Below are 13,591 nucleotides of genomic sequence, written 5' to 3'. Positions count from 1 at the left end.
AAATTTATCTGAGCATAAGCTTTCGTGAGCTACAGCTCACTTTGTTGGATGCATAGAATGGAACATATAGTAAGAAGATATTATATATAGATATACACACACACACACACATACAGAGACCATGAAAAGGTGGAGTAAGAGGCTAATTAATTAAGATGAGCTGTTATAGGCAGGAAAAAAAAACTGGAGAAAAAAAAACTTTTGTAGTAATAATCAAGATGGCCCCTTTAGACAGTTGACAAGAAGGTGTGAGGATACTTAACATGGGGAAATAGATTCAATATGTGTAATGACCCAGCCACTCCCAGTCTCTATTCAAACCCAAGGTTGATGCAAATCCAAGCTGTATGATTCACAGCCTTACCTGCCTGACACACAACTCTGCTCCCAACCTTCAGCTATTTCTGTGTGGCTTCCTGGCTGCCCTCTCTGCTCCTGAGTGGCCTGTGGCCCCAGACCTGTATCCTCACTGCAAGCTCCTTGTCAGGCTGTAGCAGATCCTGTCCCAGCCCAGAGCAAAGGGAGCCCAGTTGGGGGGATGGAGGCAGAGCTGATCCAGTGACTGATGGAGGAAGGGAAACAAGAAGTGAGCAGAAACTTGGGGAAATAGGTGCGGCAGGGGTAGGGGACAGCACCTTGAGGGAATAGTAAGAGAGGGAGCAGGACCCTCAGGGATCCAGTTATCAGAAAATAGGAAGGTGGAAAACCCTATGAGTTAATGAGTTGTACCAGGACCAATTCCCCCACTGACATTGCATAGTCAGGTCAGGGAAGGGTTTAATGTCTCTCTGACTGTCCAGTCAGTGATTCAGCAAAGAGCACCAGCACCATGTCACCAGCCAGCTCTTCATGGACTCGGTCAGAGAGTCAGAGGATCAGGAGAAAACTTTAGGTCCCTTTATGAGTAAAGAGCCGGAGCAGCCTGCTCCGGATCTGTTTGGTCCTCACCCCATAGATGATGGGGTTTAGCATGGGGGTCATCAAGAGGTACATGTTGGTAATATGAACATGGAAATGCAGGGGCACATTCTGATGAAACCAGTAAGTGAGAGAGAAGAGGAGACCTGGAGTGTAAAAGGCTAAGGTGGCACAGAGGTGGGAGCCGCAGGTCCCAAAAGTCTTGAGCCAGGTGTCCTCTCTGGGGAGGCAGAAAATGGCCCTGAGCAGCAGGGTATAGGATATGAAAATAAAAATCACATCCAGACCAATGACACAGAATTGCACAAAGAGATCATAGTAGCTACTGACACGGATGTCAGCACAGGCAAGATTCGCCACTGCTATATGCATGCAGTACGGCTGGGGGATGATGTTGGTTCTGCAATATGGCCACTGCCTCAACAGGAAGGGATAGGGCAATATGAATATGGCACTGCGCAGCACTACGGTCAGGCCAATTTTGGCGACCATGGGGTGTGTCAAGATGGTGGAATGTCTCAGGGGATGGCAGATGGCCAAGTAGCGATCAAATGCCATGGCCACAAAGATCCCAGACTCCATCACTGAGAAGCAGTGAAGGAAGTACAGCTGAGTGAGGCAGGCACTGAAATAGATCTCCCGGGAATTGAACCAGAAGATGCTCAGCATTCTGGGCAGGATGGATGTGGACAGGACCAGGTCGGTGACAGCCAGCATGCAGAGGAAATAGTACATGCGCTGATGGAGGCTTGGTTCCATCTTCACAATGAACAGGACGGTAAAGTTCCCCAGGATGGCTATGGCGTACATGGCACAGAAGGGGATGGAGATCCAGACATGGGCCGCCTCCAGGCCAGGGATGCCCATCAGGATGAAGGTGGAGGGGTTGGTGAAGTCGGTTGTGTTGGAATCTGACATGGAGTAGAGAGGAAGTGTCGAACACTGAGGCACAACAGTGTGTCCTGCATGTACCGTATGTTTCATTGAATTCCTGTATTTGCCCAGAGTCAAGGGAGATGGTCTCAGTACAAATGCCTGGATGGAGAGACAATGATAATATGAGATACTACGTGCCCTACTGGAAGCTGTTCTCATGGGGGAAGCAGATTGGTTGTTCTTCCCACTCTGAAAAATGACATGTTCATTATTCAGAGATATGAACTATGAAAAAATTACCCTACTAACGCCAATTCCATATTTTATGTTGCTCCATGAGTCAATAATGTGTTGTGATGTGGGAAACATTAATAGGCACCAGCAGAAAAAAAAATAGTGTGGCTATTGGTTATCAATTATTATTCCTTAATGCAATGAAAGCCAGGCTAGAAAGTGCATGCTGTAGGGAGTTCCACATTCTCCCAGTGGCTCAAAATCCGAGTCTAGACAAACAACAAACCTTTGCCAAGAATGTGCCCAGGGACACATCCCAATGAGACTAGACCACAGGGAAAAGACCACAGTGTCAGTTAGAGCCATTCCATGGAAACACCTCCTCATTTGCAACAGTGGCCAAAACAAAGACAATCTTGGGATATATAAGGAATGGGATGGAGAATAACCTGCTCTGGACATGCCTTCAGTTTTGGTCACCCAGTGTCCATAAAGGATACAGCTGACATAAAAGGGGTTTCTGAGACAGGCTATCAGAATAGGGTAGCCTGTCCTTTGTGGACAGACTGAAAAGTCGAGAACTGTTTACTTTAGAGAAGAGCCAAAGAAGGTAGATATGATAGAGGAGACATTATTAAAGAACAGAAATTATTACACTGAAATGGACAAAGAGAGAAAGTTCCCTACAGCTAATATCTAAAGACACTTTGTGCTTCAAAAGGGCTAAATCCAGAAAGCCAAGGCAAATTATCAGCAGACTTGATTGGGAAGAAAAATTGATACCGAAAAATGTGAATGAAAATGGGAGTTCTTTAAGAAGAGTTTATTAGATAGAAGGCAGAAATTGGGCAGGGGAAGTAATATATAACAAATGGGAAAAGGGAAAATAATACAAATTGGAAATGATGAAAATTACTGCGGGATGTTAAAAATATCATGGGAATATCGATGATTGTCACACTTAAGGATCAGAAAAAGGAGGTTATTAAGCATATTATCAATGAAGGAGGTTATTAACTATATTAGTTCCAAAAAAGGTTGGAATATAATGAATGTCAGTCAACAACATGACAGATGGAAAACTGGTCTTGTCAAATAAATCTGATTTCATCCCTGAATGAGAGTTCACATTTGGCTGATCAAGGGAGACATGCAGATGCCATAGAATTGAGTTCTCTGAGCCATTTGATTTTGTAGGGGAAAATAATGAACACTCTACAATACCAGAGGAGCTCACGTTAAATGGACTAAAAGCTGGCTAACTGACAGATCTCACACAGCAGATGTCACTGGGCCATTGTCAGTGAATGGAAGTGTTTCTAGTGAGGTTCTGCAGGGGTAAGTTCTAGGCCTGATGCTATATAACATTTTAATCAGTGATCTGGAAGCAAATAGAAAATCACTTCAGATAAAATTGTGGATGACACAAAGATTGGCAGAATGGTTACAATGAGGAGGCTAAAGCAGGAATACCAATTGGTCTTTAACATTTGGTGAGCTGGGCCCATGCAAATAAAATGTTCTAATACCGTCACATGCAAAGTTAGCTTCTCAGAACAAGGAATGCGGGCCTGACGCTCAGACTAGGGCACTATGTTATGGAATGCAGTGACCCGGAAAGAACTGGAGCTCCCAGTGTCAGGCTGTGGCCAAAAGGGCTGATGCGATCCTTGGATGCTCTCAAGGCTACATCTCCAGTTGGTCACTTTGAGTGTCGAAGGCAGAGGGCTGAAAGCATTCTAAAAATTAATGTGTGTCACTCCAGGCTTGTATTAAACTCCCAAGGTTACAGTTTTTCTCTGACCTTGGGTTGGTAAATGCTGCCACCAACCAAATGCAAACAAACAAACAACAAATAAACAACAACAAAAAAACCCACCTTGAACCCAGCAAGGAACACTTGAGGGTACTCTCAAGCCCTTTCACTCCCTCTCTGGGGAAGAGTTGAGAAACAAAACAAAGGAAATTAGCTGTGCTACCATCTAATCAAACAACATTCACAAACCTCTCAAGACACCAAATATCCAATCCTGTTTTTAAAAAGGGGAAATTTTATTAAAAACAAAAAGGAGAAAAATACAGCTGGAGCTTTGGGTTTTCCTAGATTTTAAAATTAAGCACCCAAAATAGCTTTCTTGGGGGTTCAGCGTAAAGGTTTCAAGCAAAGAAAAGCATCTGGGATTAGCACAGAGGTGATCCACAAGCTAAAATAAAATAAATAAATAAACCTAAACACAGCTATTTAAACATGCCCTGTCTAATAATTTCTTCCGGGTATGGAAGATAAATTTTTATACCTGGTTCAAGCCTTACACAGCATTCCTGCTGGCATCTGTTCCCCTTTTTCCCCAGAGAAAGACAACACACAAACAAAAGGAAGTCCCCCCCCCGGCGTTTTAAAAATTTCTAGCCCCCCAATTCTCTTTTGGTCAGGTGCCCACTCCTTTTCCTTTACCAGGGGAACTTGGTTAACCATTTACAGGTAAAGCAAGCAGAGAACTGCCACCAAGAGGGACTTTATAGCTAACTGGCTGGGTCGTTGTTCATGAAAGGAAGCTACCCCCCCTTCATTTATCACAGTTGTATAAACAGGGGGTTGGTTAGTTGGAGCAGTGGAAGGCTTTTACCTCTGCATGTGGCATTAGTTAAAACTGACTCTGTCCAAAAGGATGTTGAAAAATTGGAGAAAGTGCAGGAAAGAGCCACATAAATGATTGGAAGCTGCAGAAAATGCTGGAGAATGAGACATGCAAGGAGCTTCATCTTTTCATTTTAAATAGTAATAACCGGCTCTGTAATCTAGTGGAGAATAGCAGAGAAACACCCAATGGCTAAAAGCTGAAGCCAGACAAATTCCATTTGGAAAGAAGAGCCAATTTTTTTCGCTCACAGTGATTAACCATTTGGACAAAATGCAAAGGGAAGTGGTGAATTCCACAAGTCCCCATGTCTACAGATCCAGACTGGATGATTTTCTGGAAGATCTGCTTGAGGGCTTGTCTACACTTGAATTGCTACAGTGGTGCTGCCATAACGCTTCAATTGTAGACACTACTTACACTGACGGCAGGGGTTCTCCCATCAGCATAGGTAATCCACCTCCCTGAGATGTGATAGGAAGGTTAATGGAAGAATGTGTCCATCAACCCCATGCTGTCTACATGGGGATTAGGTTGATATCGCTACATCTCTCAGGGGGTTGGATTTTTCTTGCTGTTTCAGAAAAGGCAAATGCAATGTTAGGTTCTATTATCAGAGGCATAGCATGCAAGACTCAGTAAAAAGAAAAGGAATACTTGTGGCACCTTAGAGACTAACCAATTTATTTGAGCATGAGCTTCATGCTCAAATAAATTGGTTAGTCTCTAAGGTGCCACAAGTACTCCTTTTCTTTTTGCGAATACAGACTAACACGGCTGTTACTCTGAAAGACTCAGTAAGTGATCATACCACTCTATACAGCTCTGCTTAGGCCTCAGTTGGAGTACTGTATCCAGTTTTGGAAACTGTTGCATAGAAAGGAGGTAGAGAATTTTTAAATGGTCCAGAGGCTAGTGAGAAAGATGTTCCAAGGGATGGAATACAAGCATATGAGCAAGCTGAAGGAACCGGGTGTGTTATTTTGGAAAAGACGATTTTAAGGGGATATGAATGTGGTCTACAAATACTTCAAAAGCTTCCATAGGAAAGATCGAGGAAAGCTGTTGTCTCTTACTGCAGAGTGCAGGAGAAGAAGCAATGGTTTCAAATCTCAGGAAAACCTTCTTAACTGTAAGAACAAGAGGACAATGAAACAGATGACTATGAAGGTCGTGAAATCTCCTTCACTAAAAACTTTGCAAAAGAGGGTGTATAGCCATCTGTCTGGGATTGTTTAGATTCAACACATCCCACATCTTTGCATGGGGTCAGACTTGCTAACCATTGCATTCCCTTCTCACCCTGTGACTCTTTGTTTCTACAATGTAAAATCCTACTGTGGACCAGGTCTTAGTCAATCACAAATTATAGAGCTCAATACAGTGACACCTGGGTGAAATTTAATGTCCTGTATTATAGAGGAGGAGGATCTAATTGTCCCTTCTCACCTTAAACCCCATGAATCTATCAATAAACAGAACAGATCAGGCATTTATATGTACTGTGTCTCATAACACATGAACAAGGGAAAATCCAATTACAATGGAAGTATGAAAGTATAACACTGATAAAAGAAAATTATTTACATTATACCTATTTGGACTGTAGAACTCCTTGCAAAATACATAATTGGAGCCAAGAGGTTAATGGGATTAAAAATGGTTTGGCCAGCGTAGGTGCTACTGGTGGCATCAACTTTAGTTGAGGCTGTCTGACCTTCAATTAGAAGACCTCCTTTTCAGTCACTTATAAGTTTGACAAACATTAAGAGTTTGGTTGGAAATTTCCCACATGGTTGTCTGCTTCTGGCTGAATTGTTTCTTGAAAGTTTGAATCTTAACATTTCAGCAGACTACTCGAATGAAGCTACAAGAGAAGATGTGTTGTTCATGTTGAAAAATTCTTATAACTGTTACAGGAAGGAGCCCTAACACCTCCATTCTTTCCAGCAGCATAAAGTCAGGTAGCAGCCTCCCCTCCCACGGTGAGAGCATGCCAGGATGCCTGGGTTCTGCTGGGAGGGAAGTGGGGTACATGGAAGGGGCTGGGAGCCAGTCACTCAAAACTGTGTGATTGGGCAACCAAATGGTAGATGTTGATAAATGTAATGTAGTGCACACTGGAAAGCATAATCCCAACTATATATTTAAAATGATGGGGTCTAAATTAGCTGTTACCAATCAGGAAAGAGATCTTGGAGTCATTGTGGATAGTTCTCTGAAAAGATCCAGTCAATGTGCAGCAGCAGTCAAAAAAGTGAACAGAATGCTGGGAATAATTAAGAAAGGGATAGATAACAAGACAGAAAATATCATTTTGATTCAATATAAATCCATGGTATGCCCACACTTTGAATACTGCATGCAGATGTGCTCGCCGCATTTCAAGATATATTGGAATTGGAAAAGGTTCAGAAAAGGGCAATAAAAATGATTAGGGTTATGCAACGGTTTCCGTACGAGGAGAGATTAATAAGACTGGGACTTTTCAGCTTGGAAAAGAAACGAGTAAGGGGACATATCATAAAGGTCTATAAAATCATGACTGGTATAGAAAAAATAGATATGGAAGTAGTGATTACTGCGTCTCATAACACAAGAACTAGGGGTCATGAAATGAAATGAATAGGCAGCAGATTTAAAACAAATAAAAGGAAGTATTTCTTCACACCATGCACAGTCAACGTGTGGAACTCCTTCCCAGAAGATGTTGTGAAGGCCAAGACCTTAACAGGGTTCCAAAAAGAACTAGATAAATACATGGAGGATAGGTTCATCAATGGCTATTAGGCAGGACGTACAGGGATGGTGCCCCCAGCCTTTGTTTCCCAAAAGCTGGGAACGAGTGACAGGGATGGATAACTTGATGATTACCTTTTCTGTTAAGGTATCCAACTATACTCTTAGCCCAGCAGAAGAATCTGTCCTATCTCGGGGCCTCTCTTTCTGCCCCTCCACCCCCATGAACATGATACAGTTCTGTGGTGACCTAGAATCCTATTTTCTACAACTCCGACTCAAGGAATATTTCCAACACACCTCTGAACTAACCCACAGAGACCTTCCTACCAAGACTATAAAAAGAAGGATTCTGGGTGGACTCCTCCTGAAGGTCAAAACAACAGACTGGACTTCTACATAGAGTGCTTCCACCGATGTGCACGGGCTGAAATTGTGGAAAAGCAGCATCCACTTGCCCCATAACCTCAGCCGTGCAGAACACAATGCCATCCACAGCTTCAGAAACAACTCTGACATCATAATAAAAAAGGCTGACAAAGGAGGTGTTGTCGTCATTATGAATAGGTCAGAATATGAACAAGAAGCTGCTAGGCAGCTCTCCAACACCACTTTCTACAAGCCTTTACCCTCTGATCCCACTGAGGTTTACCAAAAGAAACAACAGCATTTGCTCAAGAAACTCCCTGAAAAAGCATAAGAACAAATCCGCACAGACATAGAATACCCCAGGTCAGGGTTCCAGGGGTATTCTATCTCCTACCCAAGATCCATAAACTTGGAAATCCTGGATGCCCCATCATCTTAGGCATTGGAACCCTGACAGCAGGATTGTCTGGCTATGTAGACTCCCTCCTCAGGCCCTACACTACCAGCACTCCCAGCTATCTTCGAGACACCACTGACTTCCTGAGGAAACTACAATCCATCGGTGATCTTCCTGATAACACTATCCTGGCCACTATGGATGTAGAAGCCCTCTGCACCAACATTCCACACAAAGATGAACTACAAGCCATAGTATCCCCGATAATGTCACAGCAAACCTGATGGCTGAACTTTGTGACTTTGTCCTCACCCATAACTATTTCACATTTGGGGACAATGTAGACCTTCAAATCAGCAGCACTGCTATGGGTACCCACATGGCCCAACAGTATGCCAACGTTTTTAAGGCTGACTTAGAACAACACTTCCTCAGCTCTCGTCCCCTATTGCCCCTAATCTACTTACACTACATTGATGGCATCTTCATCCTCTGGACCTATGGAGAAGAAACCCTTGAGGAATTCCACCATGATTTCAACAATTTCCATCCCAGCATCAACCTCAGCCTGGACCAGTACACACAAGAAATCCATTTCCTGGACACTACAGTGCTAATAAGCGATGGTCACATAAACACCACCCTATACCAGAAACCTACTGACCGCTATGCCTTCCTACAAGCCTCCAGCTTTCACCCAGACCACACCACACGATCCATCGTCTACAGCCAAGCTCTACGATACAACCATATTTGCTCCAACCCCTCATACAGAGATAAACACCGACAAGATCTCTATCAAGCATTCTTACAACTACAATACCCACCTGATGAAGTGAAGAAACATATTGACAGAGCCAGAAGAGTACCCAGAAGTCACCTACTACAGGACAGGCCCAACAAAGAAAATAACAGAACACCACCAGCCGTCACCTTAAGCCCCCAACTAAAACCTCTCCAACACATCATGAAGGATCTACAACCTATCCTGAAGGACAACCCATCACTCTCACAAATCTTGGGAGACAGGCCAGTCCTTGCTTACAGACAGCCCCCCAACCTGAAGCAAATACTCACCAGCAACCACACACCACACAACAGAACCACTAACCCAGGAACCTATCCTTGCAACAAAGCCCGTTGCCAACTGTATCCACATATCAATTCAGGGGACACATCAGCCACACTATCAGAGGCTCGTTCACCTGCACATCTACCAATGTGATATATGCCATCATGTGCCAGCAATGCCCCTCTGCCATGTACATTGGTCAAAATAGACAGTCTCTACGTAAAAGAATAAATGGACACAAATCAGATGTCAAGAATTATAACCTTCATAAACCAGTCGGAGAACACTTCAATCTCTCTGGTCACGTGATTACAGACCTAAAAGTCACAATATTACAACAAAAAGACTTCAAAAACAGACTCCAATGAGAGACTGCTGAATTGGAATTAATTTGCAGACTGGATACAATTAACTTAGGCTTGAATAGAGACTGGGAGTGGATGGGTCATTACACAAAGTAAAACTATTTCCGCATATTTATTCCCCCCCTCCACCCCCCACTGTACCTCTGATGTTCTTGTCAACTGCTGGAAATGGCCCATCTTGATTATCACTGCAAAACGTTCCCCCCCACACACCCGCTGTCCTGCTGGTAATAGCGCACCTTACCTGATCACTCTCGTTACAGTGTGTATGGTAACACCCATTGTTTCATGTTCTCTGTATATATAATCCTCCCCACTGTATTTTCCACTGAATGCATCCGATGAAGTGAGCTGTAGCTCACGAAAGCTTATGCTCAGATAAATTTGTTAGTCTCTAAGGTGCCACAAGTACTCCAGTTCTTTTTGCGAATACAGACTAACACGGCTGCTACTCTGAAACCTGTCAGAAGACAGGAAACTGGGCTAGATGGACCTGTGGTCTGACCCAGTCTGGCCATTATCCTGTTCTTATGTATGTTCTTATGTTAACAGCCAGAGCCCTGAAATGCCAGAGGAGGAAGTGACAGTCTCTGTGGATTCACACGCACCTGGCTCCTGAGGTCTTTACTCAGTTCTTAGTCCAAGGGGAGTTTTGCCTTGGCAGGGCCTGAGCAAAGCATGGGACATGGCCTAAGAATTTGGCCTTGTACTGTACATCTTCTAACACATTTCATCCTGCAAGATCCCCTGTGCCACTGAAATGCAGCCACCTTTGGGATGGGGACAATCGGCTGGGGCAAGTGGGGGTGTACAAAAAAGAATGACATTTTGACCCACCACACTGGAGGGAACACATCCCCTGTGGCAAGGGCCCTGGAATATTTAATGGGTGTGCAGTGCGAGAAGGACTATAGACTTACTCTCTATCCCATCACACCCATGTTGCACTCGGTTTGTTCAGTAGCTGAACTCCTCAGCAAGGCATGGGTACCTGTGATTTCTGAGACAGAAGCATCTTCCCTGGGATCCTTTTAATGTAGTCATGGCACACACCTCTCTCACACCAGCATCTGCAGCAGCATCCCACACCGAGACCCAACTGTGTGATATGAACTGTTTATAATATAGCTCTTTGCAATCCCATTGGGCTGAACTCCACCTCTAGGGGAGAAGTGTCATCTGGATGTAAACAGGCTGGAAACTGGAGACACTCTAGCCATAGTCTCTATTTCCATTTCTGTGCTTCTGTGCTCTTTATTCACATTTAGGAGTAAACAGTAATTAAGGGACCTTCCCAAAGGGAGATGAGAACATTCAGGCTCTGTGCTGATTGAGAGAGGAACTGGCTGTTCGTTTATTTGTTTATATTTTAAAATTATCATTGATTAGGAAGAAAACTCGGGATAATGAGTAGATCACTATGCCCTGTAAATGCCCAGGATGGATGGATGGACAGTAGACAGACAGATCTGGAGAAAGGTGACTGAGGGAAGACATGAGCATTTTCTGCTGGCACACATGGTTCATACTGTGCAGAACCATTAATTGAAGGGTCTTCAAAACACCTCGCAAACGAATCATAGAATCATAGAATATCAGGGTTGGAAGGGACCTCAGGAGGTCATCTAGTCCAACCCCCTGCTCAAAGCAGGACCTATCCCCAATGAAATCATCCCAGCCAGGGCTTTGTCAAGCCAGACCTTAAAAACTTCTAAGGAAGGAGATTCTACCACCTCCCTAGGTAACGCATTCCAGTGTTTCACCACCCTCCTAGTGAAAAAGTTTTGCCTAATATCCAACCTAAACCTCCCCCACTGCAACTTGAGACCATTACTCCTTGTCCTGTCCTCTTCTCCACCGAGAATAGTCGAGAACCATCCTCTCTGGAACCACCTCTCAGGTAGTTGAAAGCAGCTATCAAATCCCCCCTCATTCTTCTCTTCTGCAGACTAAACAATCCCAGTTCCCTCAGCCTTTCCTCATAAGTCATGTGTTCCAGACCCCTAATAATTTTTGTTGCCCTTCGCTGGACTCTTTCCAATTTATTCACATCCTTCTTGTAGTGTGGGGCCCAAAACTGGACACAGTACTCCAGATGAGGCCTCACCAATGTTGAATAGAGGGGAACGATCACGTCCCTCGATCTGCTCGCTATGCCCCTACTTATACATCCCAAAATGCCATTGGCCTTCTTGGCAAAAAGGGCACACTGCTGACTCATATCCAGCTTCTCGTCCACTGTCACCCCTAGGTCCTTTTCCGCAGAACTGCTGCCTAGCCATTTGGTCCCTAGTCTGTAGCTGTGCATTGGGTTCTTCTGTCCTAAGTGCAGGACCCTGCACTTATCCTTATTGAACCTCATCAGATTTCTTTTGGCCCAATCCTCCAATTTGTCTAGATATGTAGGGATAAAGTGAAAAAGGCTAAAAGCCATGTAGAGTTGGACTTGAAAAGGGAAGAAAACAAGGAAAGAAGTGGGACCACTAAACACTGAGGATGGAGTGGAGGTTAAGGATAATCTAGGCGTGTCCCAATATCTAAACAAATACAAAGCACTGGTGAGACCTCACCTGGAATACTGTGTGCAGTTCTGGTCTCCCATGTTTAAGAAGGATAAATTCAAAGTGGAACGGGTATAGAGAAGGGCTACTATGATGATCCGAGCAATTGAAAACCTGTCTTATGAAAGGAGACTCAAAGAGCTTGCTTTGTTTAGCCTAACCAAAAGAAGGATGAGCGGAGATATGATTGCTCTCTATACATATATCAGAGGGATAAATAGCAGGGAGGGAGAGGAATTATTTAAGCTCAGTACCAATGTGGACACAAGAACAAATGGATATAAACTGGCCATCAGGAAGTTTAGTCTTGAAATTAGACAAAAGGTTTCTAGCCTTCGGAGGAGTGAAGCTCTGGAACAGCCTTCCAAGGGGAGCTGTGGGGGCAAAAGACATATCTGGCTTCAAGACTAAGCTTGATAAGTTTATGGAGGTGATGATATGATGGGATAGCCTAATTTTGGCAATTAATTGATCTTTGACTATTAGCGGTAAATATGCGGTAAATATGACCAATGACCTGTGATGGGATTTTAGATGGGGTGGGATCTGAGTTACTACAGAGAATTCTTTCCTGGGTGTCTGGCTGGTGAATCTTGCCCATATGCTCAGGGTTTAGCTGATCGCCATATTTGGGTCAAAAAGTAATTTTCCTCCAGGACAGATTGAATCATAGAATCATAGAATATCAGGGTTGGAAGGGACCCCAGAAGGTCATCTAGTCCAACCCCCTGCTTGAAGCAGGACCAATTCCCAGTTAAATCATCCCAGCCAGGGCTTTGTCAAGCCTGACCTTAAAAACTTCTAAGGAAGGAGATTCTATCACCTCCCTAGGTAACACATTCCAGTTTTTCACCACCCTCTTAGTGAAAAAGTTTTTCCTAATATCCAATCTAAACCTCCCCCACTGCAACTTGAGGCCATTACTCCTCGTTCTGTCATCTGCTCCCATTGGAACAGTCTAGATGCATCCTCTTTGGAACCCCCTTTCAGGTAGTTGAAAGCAGCTATCAAATCCCCCCTCATTCTTCTCTTCTGCAGGCTAAACAAGCCCAGCTCCCTCAGCCTCTCCTCATAAGTCATGTGTTCTAGACCCCTAATCATTTTTGTTGCCCTTCGCTGGACTCTTTCCAATTTATCCACATCCTTCTTGAAGTGTGGGGCCCAAAACTGGACACAGTACTCCAGATGAGGCCTCACCAATGTTGAATAGAGGGGAACGATCACGTCCCTCGATCTGCTCGCTATGCCCCTACTTATACATCCCAAAATGCCATTGGCCTTCTTGGCAACAAGGGCACACTGCTGACTCATATCCAGCTTCTCGTCCACTGTCACCCCTAGGTCCTTTTCCGCAGAACTGCTGCCTAGCCATTCGGTCCCTAGTCTGTAGCGGTGCATTGGATTCTTCCGTCCTAAGTGCA

The 13,591-nt window shown here is 44.1% G+C and overlaps 1 protein-coding gene across 1 annotated transcript; it reads right to left on the bottom strand.

Annotated features, from left to right (window-relative positions):
• Positions 1-888: 888 nt before the first annotated feature.
• LOC311514610 (olfactory receptor 52E4-like) lies at positions 889-1,836 on the bottom strand (the record flags this gene model as incomplete). The annotated part of the gene is made up of 1 exon (XM_084617175.1): positions 889-1,836. One exon carries the CDS (start codon positions 1,834-1,836, stop codon positions 889-891), a length of 948 nt encoding a protein of 315 aa, XP_084473301.1.
• Positions 1,837-13,591: the final 11,755 nt, after the last annotated feature.

This window comes from Lepidochelys olivacea (genome assembly GCF_965140295.1).
Source record: "Lepidochelys olivacea isolate rLepOli2 genome assembly, chromosome: 1".
NCBI lineage: Eukaryota > Metazoa > Chordata > Testudines > Cheloniidae > Lepidochelys > Lepidochelys olivacea.
This window is presented reverse-complemented; position numbering and strand designations above follow the sequence as displayed.